Below are 24,810 nucleotides of genomic sequence, written 5' to 3'. Positions count from 1 at the left end.
CGTTACAATATCTACATAGCTACATACATAAAGCTGTTCACTGACCTTTATACTTTTGCAAGTGAGCAAAACGTAGGCTGCGGAAAGTTTTTTTTTTTTTTCAAATTCGACATAGCGAAGGCTGGGTATTGGCGCATTTTTTGTGGTGTTGACACCATGACACCAACTCCAAGACCGGTGTCAACTCAGTGAGTTAGCATTATAACACCAAGCGAATTTGTGATGATACTTAGCAGTGAGTTGGTTGCGTTAAATGCGCCATTGAGTCGAATTTTGGTGTTATTGGCGTTACTGGTGACACTGAGGTGATGACGGCGGTGCCCCCATAAATTCAGAAAGCAAAAATTCAGAAACAAATTTTTTCAGAAAACATTAGTCAGAACCCTTTTGTCAGTAAGACAAAATTCAGAGGTCAAAACTCAGAAGTCAAATCTCAGAAGTCTAATTTCAGAAGTGAAAATTCAGAAGTCAAAATTCAGAAAGTAATCAGACGACACAAGAAACATTTTTTTCTCAAAATTCAAAAACGTTTATTTATTTGGAAGTAATTATGTATAAAGAAAAAGTAGTACAATCTAAAATTTTGAATTGTGTGCAATAGCAAGCATGTAATTAATAAATTTTTTTCGCGTTTATCTTTACATCGCGTTTATCGACATCTGTTGCAGAATGGATGTGGAAATTGGACTTGTTTCATGGCAATGATCGGCCTTAAAAAATAAAAGTCCGGATTTAACTTTTATTTTTAAAAATCCGAGCTTAACTACACCATTTCCAGTTGTAAATGAGAAAGTGTCAGATATAAATGCGAAATCGTCATATGGAAATGAGAATAGTCAATTGTAAACGCGAAGGCGTCACTTCGATATGAGGATAGTCACTTGTAAATGAGAAAACTGTAAATGAAATTTCGAAAGCGTCAATTGTAATTGAGAATAGTTAGTTGTACATATATGAGAATAGTGAATTGTAAATGCGAAAGCGTCATTTGGAAATGAGAATTGTCAATTGAAAATGCGAAAGCGTCACATAGAAATGCGAATAGTCACTTGTAAATGAGAATAGTCAATTTTAAATGAGAATAGTGAATTGTAAATGCGAAGGCGTCATTTGGAAATGAGATTATTCAATTGTAAATGCGAAAGCGTCATTTGGAAATGCGAATAGTCACTTGTAAATCAGAAGGCGTCATTTTAGAATTAGAAAGCGTCAGTTGTAAATGCGAATAGTCAATTGTAAATGCGAAATCGTCATATAGAAATGAGAATTGTCACTTGTAAATGAGAAAGCATCAAATGAAAATGCGAAAGCGTCATTTATAATTCAGAATACGTACTCAGTTATAAATAAAAAAGTATCACTTGAAAATGCGAAAGCGTCTCATCGAAATAAGAATAGTCAATTGCAAATGAGAAAGCAGACCCAAACTAATTGCTTAAATAACTTAAAACCGTGGTTAGCTTTTAGGATGGTTTTTTTCCACTACCTACTTACTTCACTAAAATAACACCGTGTCCCACGGGCTTCGGACTCCTTATTTTTAATTTTACATAAACCACTTTATATTATACTTTTACATAAACCACTTTACGATTAGAAAGTGTATGCCGCAAGTATGTTATAAATACATGTTTGAATTTATTTATAAGTCTATCGGTAACTGACCAAATAAAAACTTATAATCGAACTTTTCGAGCGCTACGAAAATGGAGTTTAAAGACAATTGTGCTGCGTGCGTAAATAAAATGCAATTGAACCCGTACCAATTTGTAGTTATTGCCATTGCTCGATATACTATTTATTACACGTTTATTTAAATTCAATGTTTAAAGTACTGAATAAAACGAATTTCGCATTTTCAATTGACAATTTTTATTCTTAATAACTTTCGCATTTTCACTTAACCGTCCTGTGCATAGATGGGTACCCGGGTACCTTTTGCATATTGAAAAGCCATTTTTAAATAATCTACAAATAGAAACGATTTACAATTTTGTGTTATCGTATGGGAATAAATTTTCTACAAAAAGGAGAGACAATTTTTTCAAATGTAATTTCATAAAGATGATTTTTTGAATAAATTAGTTTTTTCTACTAGTTCTCATGGCTGGGATACCCAGGTAACACTAGTAACTGTCACGTATGAACTGCGTTGTGGTACCCGTGTACCCAGCCATGCGAACTAAGAAGAAAAATTATTCATGAACAGGACGGTTAATGCTTTCTCATTCAAAATTTACTCATTTTTCTAATTTCTATATAACGCTTTCGCATTTACAATTGACTATTCTCTTTCGCATTTTTAAGTGATACTTTCTTATTTATAATTGACTACGTATTCTCAATTACAATTGATGCTTTCGCATTTTCATTTGATACTTTCTAATTTACAAGTGACTATTCTCATTTACATATGACGATTTCGCATTTACAATTGACTATTCTCATTTAAAAGTGACTATTCTCAATTAAAATTGACGCTTTCGAATTTTCAAATGACGCTTTCTCATTTGCAACTGGAAATGGTGTAGTTCTATCGGACTCAAAAAATAAAAACACAGATTTTACATTTATATGTGGACTTTTATGGAAAAAGTTTGAAAAATAAAAAGGATGTATGATTTGACATGATATTGCTATAGGAATACCTGAGAACTCTAAACATTTTCACCTAGGACTCCGAAAAAAAAATGTATTATTTTCCGTCCCTGATCATAACACTAATAATGATAAAATAATTATTGTTAGGCCTTAAGCTCGATTCGAACCCGCGATCTTTTGAATTTACAGTATTAAAAAACGAAGTCTTTATATTTTTTCTTGCGTTTCCGATCCAGCTGAAAATTGCTGCAGTTTTGTTTCTATTATTGCCTGTTCGTTTTTTATTTTATTTATGCAATTAAATATGTTAGGGTGTGTCCCAAACGCCTTTCGGTAGAATTATTTTTACGGACTTCACCCAATTTGGTGATATTATACATTAGACTGGGGCGAAAAAAAAGTTGCTAATGTCCGCCTCTAAATTTGAAGATTATGTTGAGAGGGTTTCGGAAAAATTTTTTTTAATTTTTTTTTGATCCTTCGAAATACAGCCAAAAAGGTCTTTTCGTTGTAACTTGGTTATTTGACGACCGATTTTTAAAATTGATATGCCATTATTTTGGCCTTGAGAAGCTCCACATTTCCGTTTAATGTTCTTTTAAGCTATGAAGTCGTTTTAACATGATTAGGTCAGCTAACAAAAATTTAAGAACATGTTGCTTTGAAACCTTATTACTAAAATAATAAACAAAGAAGTTATAGCACTTTCAATATTTATTGCAACTGTTATTTTACCTGATTCTTATTATACTTAGACCTACAACTCATGATATTTTTGGAGGAAAAATTGCAGGGCTTGCATTGAAAAGTTAATAAAGATATACCAAATATCAGGAATAGGGGAAGTCAAAGTAAATAAGTGAGTCAAACCTGTAGTATCGTATTTATAATAATAACGCTATGCGACAAAATCAACTTTTTTTCTGGGTATTGGACAAAACCCACTTTTTTGTAGAGATTGAGTCTTAAGTAAACAAAGTAATATCTCCGTTTTTCGAACCCAAATTTTATTTTTTTGTTAACGCGTTCAGCAAATTGAAAAAGTAAAGGTGAAAAGTCAGAAGTCAGAGTCTGACTTTTCACCTCGTATAACAGCTGTTATACTAAATTTCTCAAAAAAAGAATCCAGCCCTTCTAATAAGGGAAAAGGGCGGACCACGCCCACATTTTTACTTGTTCAATTTGCTGAACGCGTTAACAAAAAAATAAAATAAAATTTCGAAATGTAGAATTTCGAACTTCAAATTTCGTAAGCCGATATCTATTTTTTGGAGGCTAACTTCGAAAAACGAAGATAGTACTTTGTTTACTTAAGCCTCAATCTCTACGAAAAAGTGGGTTTGTCCAATACCCAGAAAAAAAGTTGATTTTGTCGCATAGCGTTATTATTATAAATACGAAACTACAGGTTTGACTCACTTATTTACTTTGACTTCCCCTATTCCTGATATTTGGCATATCTTTATTAACTTTTCAATGCAAGCCCTGCAATTTTTCCTCCAAAAATATCATGAGTTGTAGGTCTAAGTATAATAAGAATCAGGTAAAATAACAGTTGCAATAAATATTGAAAGTGCTATAACTTCTTTGTTTATTATTTTAGTAATATGGTTTCAAAGCAACATTTTCTTGGATTTTCAAGTGCTTTCGTTTGGTAAAGAAAAAACATACATTTCGTTAGCTGACCTAATCATGTGAAAACGACTTCATAGCTTAAAAGGACATTAAACGGAAATGTGAAGCTTCTCAAGGCCAAAATAATGACATATCAACTTTAAAAATCGGACGTCAAATAACCAAGTTACAACGAAAAAATCTTTTTGGCTGTATTTTGAAGGATCAAAAAAAATTAAAAAAAATTTTTCCGAAACCCTCTCAACATAATCTTCAAATTTAGGGGCGGACATTAGCAACTTTTTTTGTATGGGGACTAACCCATCCAACCCATTCTGAAATGTTACTTCTGAATTTTTTTCAGCCTGGAATACAGCAACGTCGAAGGAAGGCGTTATATTCAATCGAATTATGGAATATCTATTATACATAACATTTCAGAAGTCAAAATTCAGAAAGTAATCAGATAGCAAAAATACATAAAATTTTGCGCAAAATTCAATGTTTTTTGCTGTCTGATTACTTTCTGAATTTTGACTTCTGAAGTTTTACTTCTGAAATTTGACTTCTGAATTTTGACTTCTGAAATTTGACTTCTGAAATTTTGTTTCTGAGGTTTGACTTCTGAATTTTCGCTTTCTGAAAAAATGTGTTTCTGAATTTTTGTTTTCTGAATTTATGGGGGAACCGATGACGGCAGTACTGGTAATTCAGCATGTGAAAATGAGCACTTTTCTATCTTCTTACCAGATGCTCATTATGTTGCAAAGTTTTGAGCCAGATAAATTCTGCGATCATAACAGGCAGAGTTAATTAACAGATTAAATAGCTTTCAACAGTCATGGGGGAAGTGAGTTGAAGTGTTGCCAACTCAAAAAGAGTTTGTACTAGGCTGGTGTTACTGGCGCTGTATTGCACCACGGTGTCACGAAACAGTGTTTCAGCACCAGTAAATCCAACCTCGGTGTCAACTCGGGGCGGTACATGTACCCTACTGGGGTAAGGTTTAACTCTCTCTATTTCCGCAACTATTCGAAGAAGCTGTCAAATATTTGGCAAAAAAAATATACAAAGCACGTTGAGCTACCCTTTAATTTTTCCCACAAATTGAGGAGACGTAACTGTTTTCTGCCAACTCCGAACGGTATATGCTAGACATTCGAATTTTTGCTGAGAAGCTTTTCGTGGCAGCATGTACAGGGCGTACATATTTTGATGATGCTTTTCCCTGGACCTGCACCCAGAACCGTGTGAAAGTGTCAAATGGGGATGGGATACGGATTATAAAGAGGAATAAAAAACGAGTGACAAGGTGGGGAGAAAAGGCAGTGGGAAGCCAATTTTGCAGACAGGTCGCATGCCCATCACTGATATAGATCATTCTGATTAACGGAATGCAGAGCTTGACGATAAATAATATTCAATAGCCTTCTGTCGCCATTGTACTCTAATCGCAATTTAGCATTTTTTTAAACTCCGATTGAGGTAATCGTACGTTGTGGAACCACTATCACCATTACACCAACCGTAATTTGACAAAAAAATTAAGGTACAATTATAGAAATCGTAATCTTAATATTGTAAGCATAATCGTAGTTTAAAATAGAAGTAAAGTTTAAGTAAAATGACTGTAATTGTACTCCCATTTACCAGATCGGGTACTACTTCGTACAGGAGACTTTCACGATACATATTATACCTGTAATTAAAATTTTTTCTTTTTCAGTTCCAAGAGTTCAAGATCTTGGCGAAAATCTTAAATTAGACTTAAACATTGATGACAGTCCAAGCAAAACATCTGCAGTTTCAACAAAAACTGATGAGAAATTTGATTTGCTGAAAAGTGCCGATACCAGTCAATTCATAAAACAAACTTTGGATGGCTTCCTGATCATTCTCTCTAAAGATGGTGATATCACCTATGTTTCGGATAACATCACAGATTATCTAGGCCTAGCAACAGTAATACATTTACAATAATTGCGTTTTTTTGTTAAATGTACAATATTGTGTTAAACTATTACAGGTTGACATACTCGGTCAACAAATTTGGGAATACAGCCACCAATGCGATCATGCTGAACTCAAAGATGCTCTCAACATTAAACGTAACAGCACAAATGATCAGGTCAAAGATGAGAACAAAATTGATTATGAACTTACAACAGATCATCGCGATCTTTTCGTGCGTCTCAAATGTACTTTGACTAGTCGTGGACGAAGCATAAACATAAAGAGCGCATCGTACAAAGTATATTAATTTTATTTAAATTTCAAAGTCATCCTATTTTTAAAATGCTGTTTTTTGTCTACAGGTTATACACATAACTGGACATTTGGTTGCGAACATGAAAGGCGATCGTGTACTGGTTGCAATTGGTCGACCAATACCACATCCATCAAATATTGAAATACCATTGGGTAATACAACATTCTTGACAAAGCACTCATTGGATATGAAATTTACTTACGTGGATGAGAAGTAAACAATAATCGGATTAGGTGTCATTTTCAATTTATAAACCCTTAACTTCTTTTTGTTCAGGATGCACAGCCTTTTCGGATATAAGGTCAATGATCTCTTAGATCAATCATTGTTTGAATACCACCATGGTGGCGATTCTGATCGGCTAATGGCGACATTTAAAACTTGTGAGTGCAATTTTTAAATTAGAAGTAAGATTTATTGAAGAATTTATGCAATGAAAGCGTCACGACCTAATTTCTATTATATTTATTGCATTTGAATGCCACATTGCATTTTGTTATCAACGTTAGTTTCTTTCAGACTGCCACTTCATTATGGTTATTCGATGGAAACCAATCACTCTTACTGCACACCATTTGCTCAGGATTCAGTTCCATCTTCTCATACTCTGTGGAATCTTTTGCTTTTAAGTTGCTTTGCATTGCTAAATACATCGCCGCCAGGTTTGCATCTTGGTTAGGATTGGTTCACATTTCTATATACGATTCAAACAACCATATATTCATCTTAAGCTGCTCCATTATGCCCATATGCCTTTCGATGTGACTCTGCTTTTTGCCTAGTTGGCCATGGATTCATTTTCAGTCCCTCCAACATTCGTGTCAGGTCTCAGTCTCCCTGCTGGCACCTTCTAACTATCTCATAGATGGTTCCTCCGAGTACCGGGTAGGGTCTTCTGCTTGTACTTTACTATCCTGCTTCCAAAATTGATGGTTAGTTTCTGCTCAGCCTAAAAATCTATGCCAATAATGACTTTGTCCCCAATATTCGCTACCACAAAGGTTTGGTACGGAACCACATACCGAATTATGACCTTGAAGGATGCCTCTCCTAGCAGTTTGTTCTTTACACCAGTTACTTTCATGAATTGAGAGTCTTGTAATAGTGGTAACCTCTTATTGACCAAATCACTGCGAGTAATAATTCAGTTCACTCCAGTCGATGAACCCAAAAAAGGCTTCCAGGCAATATGTTTTTGGAACAATATCTGAAAATAGATTAAAGGAATATTTTATTGTTGTAAGTTTTCTAAATATAATGGTGTGGGTTTCCACATTAATGATTACCTTTCTCCTCCATTTGTGATGTTAATTTGTAGTATCTCGTTATTCTCGTATCAGCCGGAAATAGATTTTAATGTGTATACTTGTTTTATACGCATGGCGCATTACAAATATATTTATATTTATTTAAATAAATGTGGAATAAATTCCAAATGCTTCCCGAACCCAACAACTTAGTAACCCCTACCTTCTTCCGTGTCTCTGCCATTTGCCATTTTGTTTTCCCGTAAGGCTTCTTGTGTCTCTGAAATCTACCACATTTCAAGAAAACCAAAAACAAAGTGCAACAGCAACAATTAATAAACTGCCAAAGTCTTAAGACAAACACCTAGTAAACATCCTAAAACGCAAGTTCTCGTGGCCATATCGCAAGCAGCCAAGTAACGCTTTAAAAATTTGCGGACTCCCTGCTTTTTGACTTTGCAATCTTTATAAGGTAAATGCACCATATTCAGTGGTAGTAAGGATTTTTGCTGGGTCTATATCGTATATTATGATCCGTGATCGAAATTAAGTTTTAAATCCATAAAATTCTAAAATGGTGAATAGGGTTAATGATATATTAGACCCAGGGAAAATACGCACACATTCGATGCACTATTTATTATAATTTAAATAAAAAGTTTGACAGTTTCGGTTTCGGTCACCAGAGCCTCGACTGCTAAAGAAATAGGATTCCCCCATCCAATAGGCGCGGTGGGTAGGTGGGGTTGACAATTGGGTTGGAGAAGCTATTTATTGCGCTGGTTGGTATTTTAGTCGCCTCTTACGACAACCATATCTGCCGCGGGTATATCCTAAGCCCCCTAACCCGCTGGGGACCCATTTTCTTGATGTTGTTGTAGCGATAAGGACACTACTCGAAGGTTTTGGGGAGTGTTATCGATGTTGATAATTCTTTGCCGGTACGTTCGGGCAACAAGCACCATTAACGTACTAGCCCGACCGTCTAGGGAACGCTGCAGGACCCATTTTGTTGATCTCTAAGGTTAGCAATTAACGAAGTTAACCTTTGTTATCTATATATACATATGTAATTCACTGTGCGAGTGTTTTCGACTGAACTCATAACCGACTGGACCGATTTTTATGAATGCAACAGATTTACAAAGTGGTCTGTGTTTTTTTCTTTTCTTTTCGGGAAGTGGACAAATGGCCGACCTATTCCAAAAACTCTTATTTATGGAGCGAATTGCTTCAATAGTACAGGAGTCTTCTTTGAACAGGGGGAGGGAAATGGAGAGTTATAAAAAAGTCGTAGGTAGTGTTGTTCTAGTACCACCTTGTACTCGATACCTGTACTCAGAATAAAGGATCGAAAAAAATACCCGTCTATAATATCACCAAAAGAAATAGAGCCAGATTTAATACCGTACATTTTTTATTTCTATTTTAAATTCCATGTGAGCCTTGTTAAATGGACAGATCTTTACGATACACCAAATGCTGAAGATGACATGGCAGCAGAGAACTTTAGAATTGACTTTTTTAGAAACGGTGAAAATACCGTGTTAAGGTCATAAACATTTCTGATTTTTATACAAGTTTTTAAATGCTGGCTTTTTTCCGGAACCCAATTTTTGACTGGAATGCAATAGGATTCTTAAAGCATTTTTATATGACAACTCAAAATTGGCAAATGTAGAAAATCTTACAGTTGGCGGGAATTTTCAGGGCAAAATTTTCAAAAATACAGGAGACGTTATTTGACTAAGGTAATCGGTACCCCTTCAAAATACTTAAAAATTTTCCAACTCCTTGTTTGACGGGAAGAATAGGAATACAACGCAATAATGTACACTTACCTTACTTTAAAGAAATATGTAAGTGTGTAATTATAGTACCGGTTGCCTTGAAGAGAAGCTAAAACTTTGCATTGCCAGGCGAATGCACTCATTTCACGTGCCAAGCAAAAGTTGAAAGTTGAACGTTTCGCAAATGTAACGACAATTCACACGGAATCGTACTGAAATCGGTTGAACAAACGCGTTTGTGATTTTCGATGTATCTGTGTGTGTTTCCTTATAAGCCAAATGCATTTTCTTTGCTACTTTATAGCTTCCTAAAATAGTGTTAAGTTAAAACGCTGATTTGTGCTATGTATTCCGACTTCAGTCATTCCCTCCCACGCATATAACTCCTTGCAAGCGCAACTGCAACTTTTTATAACATGGAAGTATGAAAATAATCTTTTGCTCATTGCGCCACCGCTCTTCATTCCAGTATATATTGCGCTACTACTGTAGCTCGTAGCTTGCAATGAATTCATAGTCGGTTCAAAACTTCACTCCGCTTTGTCACATCTGTTGCAGACAGTACGCTGACTGTGTTCCTTTTTAAGTTTCGCATCCTAGCATGCTGCATGCCACAAACGCAAATGAGTTACAACTTAAGCATTTACAACATGGCTGCCAGTTTTTATTCGTAAGGCTATGTATTTGATAGGGCATCGAGGGTGTGAGTTTGTTGAACTTGCGGCGGCTACATGACAGTAGCAACGTGTCGTGTTTGTCTGTATGTCTTTGTGTTCTTTTACGCAGTTGACTCGACAATTTCGCAGTCTTTATCTGTTTGGCATTTACTTCTCGCTGCATTTCATTTCATTTCGTTAAGTTTGCATTTATTTGAAGTTCTTTGTCGTTTTTATCTGCTCTTACCCAAATAAAAGACGATTTTTATCTTTGTTTCTTTAGTGGGCTTCCTCGTAATTTTTACCTAAGGGCATTTCGAAACGTATCACTTCTAGTTTCCTTCATGTGTTTCTTCATTCAGTTAGCTTTTGCCGTTATATGGGCAAATCTCAAAAAAGTGTAAGCAAAAACACGAAAATCGAATATGATTTATAGCTTTAAAAATTGTCCATTGATATGGTAGTGAACCAATATTTTCAGAAATAACCACTTATTAAACGAAGTACCTTCATACGGCTGGTGGGGCTGTACCAGAGTGACTCGAGGTTTTCCCCGACCAAGATCTGCCATTTCAATATATAATAATTTATCCCATATCACTCAAAAAATTGTCATCCTCAGAGCAGCTCCTTGCATTGAAATTGCTCCACATTATCTTACCCCGGGAAGACGTTGGACCGAACCCCAGGACTGGAGACTTACGGGATTCAAGTGGTTGTGTAGCGCAATATATAGCTTCTCCAACCCAATTGTCAACCTCACCTTCGAGCGGCGAATCCCGTTTCACTAACAGACGATGCTCTGGCGACCCCAAGCTCCATGAGGAGGTTGGGGGTGGGGAGGGAGAGATGGCCTGAAGGTTCAATGTGGCCATATAAATCGTTCCCGAGATGGTCGGGCCAGCACCTTATTGGTGCTGTGTTACCGGAGCGTATCGGATCTGTATCCGACAAAGGACCATTACATCGATAACACTCCCCAAAGCCTTCGGGGAGTAACCTAATCGCTACAACAACAACAACAACAACTGGATACTTACTGCCGCCATGCCGTAAAACGATATATATGAGGCAATTATAATACTGTCAAGTGTGCCAAACGGGATATGATGTCTTTAACCCCCTGCACCCGTTCGCTAAATGGGACTGGTGCAAATGTCCGGCTGGTTGATATCTGATCTGATGATGAAGGAAGAAGATTAAAAATTGTTACATCTACTGGAGCGGCCATACAAATAAGCGCAGTTTCGGCGTCTGATTCGTGGTGGGCGAGAGACTTTGTCGCCAAGTACTTCGATTACGCTTGTGGGCGCACGTCTCGCCGCTTTCCGAATAAAAGCAAAATTTTTCAATATATCATTCAATATATCATACAGGACTACGTTAAAAGCGAGCGCAACAAGAAGAGTCTGTGAATGTTACTGCGAGTTGAAAAGGGAAGCGAAACACCTTATCGGGAAGAAAAAAGCAGAGACAGAAGGGCGTAAGTACGAGGAGCTTGAGCTCTTAGCCACCAGAAATAACGCCCGTCAGTTACCAAACAATTTGGCGACAAACGGGAGGTTTTAAGTCCGGGGCAGACTCCTGTAACAACGGAAACGGCGACTTTGTAACCGATGTTCAGAGAGTACTTTAATTATCGATGGAACACTTCTCTGCTCTCTCAAAGGGATGCAGCGATATACCGCACAGGGATGATGAACCCGATACCGCAATCGATGATGATGGAATTAATGTCCTCCCATCCGATTATGACGAAGGCAGATTAAACACGTAAGGAAGGCTAAGTTCGGGTGTAACCAAACACTACATACTCAGCTGAGAGCTATGGAGACAAAATAAAGGAAAATCACCAGGCAGGAAAATGAACCTAGGGTAACCCTGGAATGTGTTTGTATGACATGTGTATCAAATGGAAGGTATTAATGGGTATTTTAAGAGGGAGTAGGCCATAGTTCTATGGGTGGACGCCATTTAGGGATATCGTCATAAAGGTGGACAAGGGCTGACTCTAGAATTTGTTTGTACGATATGGGTATAAAATGAAGGGTGTTAAGGAGTATTTTAAAAGGGCGTGGACTTAGTTCTATATGTGGACGCCTTTTCGAGATATCGCCATAAAGGTGGACCAGGGGTGACTAGAATTTGTTTGTACGATATGGGTATCAAATGAAAGGTGTTAATGAGTATTTTAAAAGGGCGTGGGCCTTAGTTCTATAGGTGGACGCCTTTTCGCGATATCGCCATAAAGGTGGACCAGGGGTGACTCTAGAATTTGTTTGTACGATATGAGTATCAAATGAAAGGTGTTAATGAGTATTTTAAAAGGGAGTGGTTGTTGTTGTTGTTGTAGCGATAAGGTTGCTCCCCGAAGGCTTTGGGGATTGTTATCGATGTAATGGTCCTTTGGCGGATACAGATCCGGTACGATCCGGTACCACAGCACCATTAAGGTGCTAGCCCGACCATCTCGGGAACGATTTATGTGGCCACATTAAACCTTCAGGTCATTCCCTCTCTCCCCCCGCCGCGGGTAGGTGAGGTTGACAATTGGGTTTGGAGAAGCTATATATTGCGCTGGCAACTTGAAGGGTTGCGCTACACAGCCCCTTAAATCTGGTATTTTATTCGCCTCTTACGACAGGCATGACTACCGCGGGAATATTCTGACCCGCTGGGGTTAGTTGTATATGTGAAGGCGTTTTCGAGATATTGACCAAAATGTGGACCAGGGTGACACAGAACATCATCTGTCGGGTGCCGCTAATTTATTAATATATGTAATACCACGAACAGTATTCCTGCCAAGATTCCAAGGGCTTTTGATTTCCCCCTGCAGAACTTTTTCATTTTCTTCTACTTAATATGGTAGGTGTCACACCCTATAGAATTATGGCATTTTTTCATTTTTCGTAACTTTCGATATCGAAAAAGTGGGCGTGGTCATAGTCGGATTTCGGCCATTTTTTACACCAATACAAAGTGAGTTCAGATAAGTACGTGAACTGAGTTTAGCAAAGATATATCGATTTTTGCTCAAGTTATCGTGGTAACGGCCGAGCGGAAGGACAGACAGTCGACTATGTATAAAACCTGGGCGTGGCTTCAACCGATTTCGCCCTTTTTCACAGAAAGCAGTTATCGTCCGAGAATCGAAGCCCCTACCAAATTTCACAAGGATTGGTAAATTTTTGTTCGACTTATGGCATTAAAAGTATCCTAGACAAATTAAATGAAAAAGGGCGGAGCCACGCCCATTTTGAAATTTTCTTTTATTTTTGTATTTTGTTGCACCATATCATTACTGGTGTAAATAGTTGACATAATTTACTTATATACTGTAAAGAATTACATTTTTTGTTAAAACTTGACTTAAAAAAAATTTTTTTTTAAGTGGGCGTGGTCGTTCTCCGATTTTGCTAATTTTTATTAAGCATACATATAGTAATAGGAGTAACGTTCCTGCCAAATTTCATCATGATATGTTCAACGACTGCCAAATTACAGCTTACAAAACTTTTAAATTACCTTCTTTTAAAAGTGGGCGGTGCCACGCCCATTGTCCAAAATTTTACTAATTTTCTATTCTGCGTCATAAGTTCAACTCACCTACCAAGTTTCATCGCTGTATCCGTCTTTGATAATGAATTATCGCACTTTTTCGGTTTTTTGAAATTTTCGATATCGTGGTTATAGTCCGATATCGTTCATTTTAGATAGAGATCTGAGATGAGTGCCCAGGAACCTACATACCAAATTTCATCAAGATACCTCAAAATTTACTCAAGTTATCGTGTTAACGGACAGACGGACGGACATGGCTCAATCAAATTTTTTTTCGATACTGATGATTTTGATATATGGAAGTCTATATCTATCTCCATTCCTTTATACCTGTACAACCAACCGTTATCCAATCAAAGTAAATATACTCTGTGAGCTCTGCTCAACTGAGTATAAAAACAACAAGGCCACGGCGCTGATGGATTGCCTGCAAAGCTATTCAAATACGGCGGCGAGTTGGTAAGGGGCATGCATCAGCTTCTTTGCAAAATACGGTCGGACGAGTGCATGACCGACGATTGAAAACTAAGTGTTCTTTATCCAGTCCACAAGAAAGGGGATCATGCAAACTGCGTCAACTATGGGGACAAAACGAAGTACCTGCTGTCATCGATCAAAGAGTCAGCGCATTTGCGCCTTGGCAACCACGCTACTGTTGGTAGTCATAATTTAGAAATAGTAAAAGACTTCGTTTATTTAGGAACCAGCATTAACACTAACAACAACAGCAGCTGTGAAATCCAGCGAAGAATCTCTTTTGCCAATAAATCCCACCTTGGACTAGGTTTGAAAAGTAAAGTTTTCTCCCGGCAAAAGAAAGTCATGCTCTACAAGCCACATATCTTACCCGTCTTGGTAAATGGTGCAAAAGCGTGGACCATGACAACATCAGATGAAGCGGCTCTGGGAGTATTCGAGAGAAAAGTCCCTTGAAAGATTCACGGACCTTCGAGCGTTGGCGATGGTGAGTACCGAAGAAGATTTATTGATAAGCGGCACGAGCTTTACGCAGACATCAACGTGGTGCGAATTGAGACGCAGCGGCTACGCTGGCTAGACCATGTTATGCGAATGAAAGATGACGCCACGGCTAAGAAAGTATTTTTATCAGAACCCGCCTATGGATACAGAGGAAGAGGGCGGCCCCCACTCCGCTGGAAGGACCAGGTGGAAAACGATTTAAACTCCCTTGGTGTGACCAATTGGCGCCCGTTGGCAGAGCGACTGGCGCGTCTTGTTGGACGGCCATAACAGTTTAAACGGTTAAGTGCCAGTTAAGTAAGTGCGTAATGGTTAGGGTTCTTAGAATATAACCGCGACAGGTATGCCTGTCGTAAGACAGCAACTCTTTCAAGGGGATGTCTCGTAATTAATAGTTTATCAAGGAGCAACAAAATACTAACAAAAAAATAATAATAACAAAATACCTCGTTTTAAAGAAAACGTAAAAGCGTATAAAATACAAGAAATACAGATAATTGCCATATCAGATCGCCGAACTTGCGATGGCTAGAATGTCCTTAGGAAATACTGGGTAGATGTAAAAGTTTTCGGTTGATTTTTTAGTTGAATTATAAGAAACAAATCGTTTTAGCCAGATTGGCTCATTCGTTTTTGCAACGTTTTCTAGTTCATGTTTAAGCTTTCTTCCTACGGAGTCATAGAAATAATAAAAAACCGCACACTGACAGCCGGCATATCCCAGTAGACATTCGAACTTATTTATTCATGAGCATTTGCTAAGTAAACAGTACCATTCTCTCAAAATTACTGCTCTTATATAGATTTCGCCACCACACTTCAAACCATTGTACAGGTTTACAAGTATGATATGTTTGAGAAGGAAGCAATTCCTTTCTCTTTCTAGCAGACTGCCGTTTGACACTTCGGTCAGTGTCAAACTAGCGTGGAACCCAGTGGAACCTGCGTGGAGCATGAGTTCGACACTGAACGAAGTGTCAAAAATACCGAGGTTGCTGTCGTCGAACGCGACGCAGGGAAACAAAAAAAGGAGCGGTATATCAGATATGGGTTGCTGTGATGGTAAATTTTTTTGAACGAATTTAGTATGAAAATGTAAAGTGCGCGTATATAGGTCCTACAAAAATTTATACAAAAGTCTTTAATTGGGATATCTGAGGACGCGTAGTTATTCCAGCATTAAGAATACAAACACGAGTACTAAGGATTTCTACCCGTTCAAAAGTTCTCCGCGAAAAACAGTTTGAAACCGTGGTCGACGGCAATAACCCGTCCAAAAATGTGGAAAGAGATATGAAAAGACGCGTTTTGTCCTGGTATCAATAATCCAAAGGCGAAAGAGTCATCGAATTATTGGAAGCGAGGCAAAACGCGTCTAATAATACCTCCCCCGACGGGTTTGGTCGTGTTTTAGCAATCGTTCCCGGTAATAAAGTATCACAATTTGTTAACTAAAATGGTCCAAAACGTATGGATTTTAAAGAGAGTTTAAATTAAGTGCTCCTTTGAAAATAAATAAGGCTATTTCTGTGTAAATTTACAATTAAATTTGTACGCAGTTTTCGTTAGCGGCTACTACATTTTTTTTGTACCTATGAAGTACAACAGTGCCAAATCATGCCAAATAGCATCCACAAAAAAAGAACAAGAACAAGCATTTTTATCAGGCGAGCGTGCTGTGTGTGTGCGTGCTGCTACATATCCTACTTGTAAACCTTTACAATGATATATAGGCGCATTTTATTTAATATATATTGTTGTCAACAAAAGAGACACGACAGGGTTACAAAAGCGCCTATTAACGGAAAAAATTGTAAAGTGAAAGTAGAAAAGCAGCAGGTACAAATTATACACAAACTTATTTCTGGCTGTCACTTCAAGCCATCGAAACTTATTGCTCGCGGCTACCATTATCGACATCGAGACAGTCCCACGATGCTTTCCTTTTGGCAAATTATGCATGCAATAAAAGTGGCGTATCACTCCAACCACGCCATACGAACTTACTATTCAAAGCGGATAACTTGCGCCAACTCTGCCATTGCGTATATACGCACTGACACACATGGACATTTGTATTTGAGCTTAACTTAAGTGCATTAACATAAAATTGCAATAGTTTTAGAATTCGAAACCAACAAAAACAAAATCGGAGTACCTACTTATTTGGCGAAGTGAATCCGAATTCCGTAGAAAAGTTTTCTTGTAGCAAACAAAAGATACAAAAAGATACCAAATTTATTTATTTTTTCCTTCATTTATTTTAACTAACATTTATACTAAATGCCTTAGGCTTAGCTATATTCCGAGGTTTTGGAACACGGTCAAGGTTATCTTCATTCCGAAGGCCGGCAGAAGCTCTCATGTATCATCTAAGGATTTCTGGCCAATCAGTCTCTCGTCGTTTCTTCTTAAGACGTTTGAGCGGCAGATTGACCTGTACATAACTGTCGGCTTCGCAGCATGCCTATTGTAAAGGCAAACCAACGAAAACGGCTCTCCATTCGATTGTTAGACGAAATAGAGGGGTCCTTAGAACACGAAAGAGTTTGTTCTGGGTGCCTCCCTAGACATCGAGGGGACTTTTAACAATGTCCTACCAGAGGGAATCAAAATGGCTCTGGTTGGTTCAGGAATCGAGGGGCTCTGGTTGAATCTATTAACAGATTTCTCTGCAGCGTAGTGGGGAGGGGCCATAATCGAGAAGAAGGTGTGTAGGGGCACGCCACAGGGGCGTCTTTTATCTCCTCTGCTATGGGTTGTGGTAGCCAACGAGCTTGTTATTGAGCTTGAAGCCAATGGCTATCCTAGTCAGGGGGAAATTTCTGGGCACCCTGCGCGAAGTTCTACAGGATACTGTCAACCCGGAAAAAACGGAACTGGTTCTTTTTACCGGGAGGTATAAGATGCCTGGTTTCAGAACTCCCTCGATTTGAGGGGTGCCATTGGTACTCTCTGATAGGGTTAAATGTGGAAGATAGGGCCAGGAAGGCCCCGTTTGAGTTGTACTGCTGCAGGGGAGCAATCAGCAAGAGATGGGGGCCCCAGTCAGGCGTAGTACACTGGCTTTATGAGATGGTAATCAAACCGATTCTGCTCTATGCGGTGCTGGTCAGGTGGAATGCACTGGACACGGTGAGCACCACCAAAAAAGTTTATGGTTCATTAATTTTTTCTTCCATCGTAACATAGTAACTTAAGTTAACACCATTTAGATTAAAATATAAGAAAAAGGTAAAGCATTCTGTAAAATATGATATAATAGAGTTGAATGCTATAACTACGTAAATTATTAAATCTAATGTGTGGGGTTTTAATGGCACTTATAAAGCAATTAAAATGTGTGTGTGTGTATATGGCGAAATAACAAAATTTTTTAATTCAGGAATAATTAATTAACAGGGTCCAGCAAATTTTTGATATCATTATGTGAAAACTCGATAAGATAGGATTTTGTGTTTCGTAAGAATATGTTCAAATTTCCAATGAGTCGTATATTAGCAGGCAGAACATTGAACAATTTACAAGAGACTATGGTGAAGAAGTTACCGAAATGAGTTGTTCGATACGCAGGGATAACCACTAAACCAAGAGTGTTTATCCTCAGATAATAATTATCAGAAGCTAGGCTATGTAAATAACCGCATCGAATGAAAAATATTTTTAAAGTCTTATAGGGGGCTGAATTTTATTGTTCGATGCACCACCCCAACAACCAATGCCAAACTGAAGTCTAGAGTGTACTAACGCGTAGTACATAGCTTTAAGGATTTTATTTGTACACACCTTCCTAAGGTTATAAAAGTAACTGTTGATCGCAAGTACACCTCCAAGCCGGATATGTGTGACGACCAATCTAGACTTAGGTCCAGGGACACACCTAAGTATTGGAATTCATTCACTTTATCTATTATGAAGCAGGCATCGCTACACGGAGCATCGCAGTCGAAAGATCTTTTAGGGCAAAACAAGCCATGTAGGGAGAAACAAGTGCAATTGGTAGAATGGAACACAATATCTACATCGGGCATACTTTTTGCCTCTCCCAGTTAAATAGGAACTAAACCGTTTATGTATAAAACCACGAAAACCAGCATAATGCAATTTATCTAGCAAAATTTGGTGGCCTACCATGTCAAAAGCTTTGGTAATATCTACAAACACGCCAGAGCAGTGTTTTTTGTTATCTAAATCTCGATAGATAATTGAGCAAAAATTAAGTAGATCATTTTCAGTAGACCGCCCTGGCCTAAAACCGAACTGCATCGGACTAAAAAACTTTTTGATTTCAAGAAAGGAAATTATCTTATTTTTAATCAGTTTTTCAAAAACTTTTGAAATATTAGCGTCAGTACAACGAACGGCGCTGGTTGGTATCAGCGGCGCTCTTAGAACAACACCTACCTTGGCACTGAATGTCATTCTGCCGCTGCACGGTCGTTGGTCAGGCTTCGTGGTATGGGCTATGGGCATTCTGACTTCGGACACTCTAGCTTTCTTACCAGGTTCGACTTTATCCCTGAAAGGGTGAGGGTCGAAGTTGGACAGGAAGGTTGGCAGGACGGGGGTAAGCCGCAAGTTTATGTTGGCTGATCACTGCAGTGTCCTCCAAGCGGAAGTTGCTGCGATTAAGGATGCGGTGGATGAAATGCTACCCAGTGTTTGTACGGTTAGGGAATTGATTAAATATACTGGAAACCCCATCCTGCTGCAGCTGCGTGGAGAATGATTATGTGGAATCATCGAATCACTTTATGCTTGATAGCCAAGCTTTTGCCAGAACTAGGCGAAAGTGCTTCGGTCGCGACTCACTTGGATTTCCGAAGGATTTATCCCAGGTTGAGATCGGTCTCATTCGAAACTATATCGTGGCTAAGCAACGATTCCCTGAGTAGCCATAGCTACATCACCGTTATTTTATTGTATGTGGTATCACAACGGACCCCCCTGTTTTCCAAGTGAGCTTCCCCTATCAGGGTGACTCCACTTAACTTAACCTAACTAGGTCGCTTTCGATGTGTCCACCAAATTCGGTACACAAGTGGGACATCTTCCCATCGATTTTTAAGTAACTTTCCGTGAAACTAGAGTCTTGAAACTTGGGATATTATCAGAACCAGATGAAAATTCAAGATGAAGGAGGAAAACATTCGCTTAGTGGCGCACGGATTGTGCTAATTTTAAAACTCGACAGATTTGTGAATTTCAGCATAGATTAGGCTGAGGATAGTAGAGAAGATAGACATTGATGAAAGTTATTTCTTATGGAAAATCGTAAAAGCGGCACTCTACCGTCAGACCAATGAGCTAGAAACGTAAAACCTCACACATAGGCTAGGCCACCTATACAATGCACCAAAAGGAGAAAAAATATCCGATAGGTGGTGTGCAGATTGAGATAATTGGAAAACCATAAACTTTGCAATCGATATTTAAGTATCTGCCGTGCATCATGTATCACAAAAAGGTCCACTAGTGGGGGGGGGGGGGGGGGGGGGGGGTATTGATTGTGATATTGCGGGAAAATGCATTTAACTGGGGAAAATACCGAAATATCGCTATCAATGCCCCCCTAGTGGATTTTTTCACCACTAGGTTCGATGTACGTATAGCAGCGATACGGGAGACAGTGATTCAAGGGGTTGATAAGTGCAATATAAAGCTTTATAGCTTCGGAGCTTCTGCAAACCAATTGTCAACCTCACCTACCTGAGCGGAACCCTGTTGCAAATATGATTATATCGTATACATATTTAGCAGACGAGGATCTGGTGACCCCAAGTTCCTCATGGAACTAGGTGGTAGGGAGCGGGATGGCCTAGAAGGTTTAAAGTCTTCATATTAATCGTTCCCAAGATGGTCGGGCTAGTTTCTCAATGGTGCTTGTTACCGGAACGTACCGGATCTATGTCCGGCAAAGATCAACATCAATAACACTCCCCAAAACCTTCGGGTAGTGTTTTTATCGCTACAACAACAACAACAACTGTCTTTATATGAACGCATGACAAAGGAACCGGATTGTGTCCTTGTTCTTTTTTTACAATATTTTGGAAAGTTCCTAAATAATGAAATGGATCATACTTAACGCCTGACATTTTTATACATTTTTCCGAGAAAACGTTTTTTATTCGCTGTGAATGTAGTGAAGTTCTAAAATTGGCTACATCTACAGAGTTATGAGAAATTTTAGTTGCGAATTTTGACGGGCAATGCCTCGCTGTGTAAAAAAATGTTTGGATAGGAGCGATTTTCAGCTGTCTATTGGTTTGTTTTTGTTAGTTTTTCTTCATTTATGACGCAACCATCAGTTCAGTTCTTTTCCCCCTTTTAAACTTTTGTGTTAGCTTTATGAAGCTGCGCCAAGCGTTTCCAAGTGTGTCTGGTATGCTTGCAGATATTTTAATGGCTCTACTATGAGAGATAAACTGCTTGCCAATGTCCTATGACGATATCCGCTACTTTAGCCTGACATTTCATACTCCGACCATTTTTGCGCTGGAACTTCGCACATTTCATTTAAGTTATTCATGGCTTTTGTCGCCAAATGATAAAATATTGGATTAGCGCAGCTAATGCACTATGCACAAGGATGAACATAATTTCACTTAATTTATGCAAATTTGTGCAGACAGTAATTTTTGGTTGTCATTGCGGCTGCACTTTTGCGGAGCGTTATCACTGGAAAAGTTTTCGCATAGATGTTTTTTAATTTATGAAAGCAAATAGTGCAACTGAATATGAGAAAATGAGACCAACATTTTTTTTGCCGACTCCGAACGACATCTGCAGCCAGAAAAATTTCCAAATTTCCGCTTAGAAGCTTTGCATGGTTCCAATGTTTGCTAGGCAAAAAAAAAACCTTTTCCTAAAGATTTGAAGATGATTGGGCCTTGATCTTGAAGGTCCTGCCTTCGGTGCAGTAGGCGAGTAGGCTACTAACACGCCATGATGGCCGCCGGCTCCGAATTGCTGCAGGGGGTTTGAAGTTGAGCTGTTCATCTGTGGTCTGCTCATGTATAGTGATGTCTCGACTCAGCTAAGCAAACATGGGACAATCACCATCTAATGCAGGGTATCGAGATCTTTCTGTCCGGAAGCATGTTCACAAGGAAGCATGTTCATTGTCGCATCGATGGGTCTTAATGCACTAAAAACCCTCACCTTTGAATTGACGCCAGTTTTTGTTCTTTTTCGACATCATTTTAATTATCTACTCATATTTAACAGAATATTTGCATACGCATCGCAAGTTTTAGCTTCAGCAATGAGTTTAAAGTAATGTAACAATCTAATATCCACAGCTCATACAATCGAACAAACATTTTGCAGTTCTTAATGCCCGTAATTATGGCTTTTAATGCTCTGCGTTCACCTTCATGATGGTGAGAAGCTTTATAATTAGTGGATATTAACGAACTATGTGTGAATGTTTGAAATGGAGAGGCAAGCAATTTATTTGAATGGATTTAGAATAGTGTTGGGCAAACTATGAGCAGGCCCCGTACACCGAAATGCCGCCGTCGTCATGTGGTAGCAGCATGTTCCGCCGCTCACGGCAAAGGCTCTGGGCTCAACTCCCGATCAAGATTTAAAATTTCAAGTTTTTCTAAGCTGGGTTGCCCCTCGGCAAACACTCGCAAGTGTATTTCTGCCTTGAAAAATTTCTCAGTGAAAATTCATCTGCCTTGAAGCTGTCGTTCGGAGTCGGTCGGCATAAAGCATGTTGGTCTCGTGACCCCAATATATTTAGAAAAAATTAAAACGATGCGCGACCCAAATTGAAGAAGATAGTCGGCCTTAACCTCCTCGAAGGTAGACCGCGCCAAGTATCTTTTTTAATTTTTTTTTATTTTTCAAGCACACCGAGAAAGCAAAGACATCCAGATAATTTTTCATGAATAATATAAACGGTTTCAAATAATAGCGATCAACTAAATAAATGTGTTTTTTTTCGGAAATATGAGAACTGTATACTTCTCCCATATGCCATTTCTTTTCAATCAGAGGCTTCGTGTGTTGATTCAGTTTTGTACACCAATGAGCTTAGTAGAATACCTGGTATCCAGGCGTGGATCCATTTTTGTTTTCAAAATACCCGTGCCATAAGTGCATTTGGGCAACTTGGCGATGAACATTTTTTCGTTTAGGGCCGTACAGTATCGTATATAGGGTTATATCCATCAGCAGCTTCCTTTTGCTTTCTCTTGATCCTCCGATATTTGCCAACAATCTGCTTGGCAACGATACCTGGTTAGATGCCTTCTCAGTCGCATGTAGAAGAAGAAACTTAATGCTGAAAACAGAACTTACTTCTACTTGCATAGCCATAGATTAACTTGCAATGTGATATGGCTTCTTTGTTTTGAAACCTGACTCTTCTTTTATGTGTAAAATATTTATGTGAAGATGTGAAGTACCCTGGGATAGAGCAAAAGTCGAAACACCTATTAACACTAACAATATTTATACAAAATTGCAGACAAGTATTAATATGCCCTCCGTACGATGCGCAAGAGTTTATTAAAAATGCTTTTCAAACATCTAAAAGTACTTACGTGAATGCATTTGAAATTAAGTTATTAAATGAAGTATTTTTCTTTTCCAAATATATGCAACAAGCAAGCCAAATGGTTATCCCATACCCCGCCCGTCCTTACCGGCATTTCCTTCCGTTAACACTAATTCAAATTTCATTAAAAGTACTTGTTCCTGTGGGTTTGCATGTGCTGTTTGTATGTCCTTCCATTAAGTTTATATACCCAGTAAACATTAAGGTTTGGGTTCTCAAATCTCAGTTATTTGGTCAATTGGTCATATGAGTGTCGTATTCGTTGTAAAGTCTTAAGTTTTAATTGTTACCACGGTTTCCAATATAAAAATTGATTAACACATAGCACATATGATAAATAGGAGACCTGTCAATTGCATAGTTGTTTCATTGCTGGAGAATCATGAGCAAGATTTGATTAAAAATGTTCAAAGAAATGTGAAATTTGTTCTCATTTATTCCCCCAGCTGGTTCCCTAACCGGTATCCAATGTGAATGAACTTATTGATCGTTTCATTTTCGATTTAGTTTTAAAAGTTTCGATAATCGATTATGTTGGTTTTAATTGGTTTGTTTATGATTCATTGTAAAGTTAAATTTTCGTTTTTAAGACCGGTTTTGTAATTTTTGCAAAATCATATTTTACATTTTATTTATTTATCGAGTTTACCAATAATAAAATAATAGGGCAACTCATGGAAGTTCGCAAACCCCTCGCCAAGCTTATGAAAAAGTATTTAATTTCCGAGGTTTCATGGCTACGAGGTCCTTGCGAGTTTGGGTGAATTGCCTCAATTTAAAATAACCAAATATGCATTTTACAAAAATAACAAAACCGGTCTTGAAGGCGAAAAATTAATTTAATGATTTTGAGAATTCTGTCCTTAAAATTATTGAGTTTTTGATAGATTTAGTAGAGCACGGTTAAAGAACGATGTTAGGTATCAACTTGAAGTATATATATTTCTCAAAGCTTCAGATATTTTATTTTATGTCCGTTGGGAAGGCTCACATATATAAATTTTTATCAGTATATTAAATAAGTAAACTCGTTGCTTATCCATTTGTTTAAATTCTTGCAATATATTTGTATATTCGTTATGGTGGTCAAAGGAAATTGTATACGTAGGTAGTGTATCAAATACCTAGAATTTCTAGTTAAACGTTCCAACTGAGGATTTCTTTACAAGGGTACCATCAATTAAAAAAATTAGTTTAAATGAAGTATACCAATTTGGGTATCGTTCTTGAAGCGATATTTCATGAGACCTATTTTTAATGGGGTTGTCATCTAGGGTAACCACCTGAACCCATCATATACAGTCCTACATATATCTCGGAAACGACTGAATCGATTTGGATGAAGTTTGGTACACAGATCAAGAATTTTTGTTTAGGAGCCTCACTGGCAACCCCTTGTTTTGCAATTAATGCCACCTATTTGTAATTAACAAAAAAATGCTATTACGTGTAAAACTAGAGGTAGTTTACGTCTTATTTGTAATGTAAATATTTTTTTACCTTATCTATGCTAACA

General features: G+C 38.0%; 1 protein-coding gene across 11 annotated transcripts in view; it reads left to right on the top strand.

Annotated features, from left to right (window-relative positions):
- Positions 1–24,810, top strand: part of sima (similar) — a 309,049-nt gene that overhangs the window by 42,593 nt on the left and 241,646 nt on the right. For all 11 annotated transcript variants that reach the window (XM_067763673.1, XM_067763670.1, XM_067763671.1 and 8 more), the window contains 4 exons: positions 5,942–6,177; positions 6,242–6,466; positions 6,531–6,697; positions 6,761–6,867. In XM_067763673.1, the coding sequence (XP_067619774.1) occupies positions 5,942–6,177; positions 6,242–6,466; positions 6,531–6,697; positions 6,761–6,867 (735 nt within the window). The remainder of the gene's footprint in view (positions 1–5,941; positions 6,178–6,241; positions 6,467–6,530; positions 6,698–6,760; positions 6,868–24,810) is intronic.

The sequence above is a fragment of the Eurosta solidaginis genome, chromosome 1 (genome assembly GCF_040869045.1).
Source record: "Eurosta solidaginis isolate ZX-2024a chromosome 1, ASM4086904v1, whole genome shotgun sequence".
NCBI lineage: Eukaryota > Metazoa > Arthropoda > Insecta > Diptera > Tephritidae > Eurosta > Eurosta solidaginis.
The sequence above is the reverse complement of the archived record's forward strand: the minus strand, read 5'-3'. Positions and strand labels throughout refer to the sequence as shown.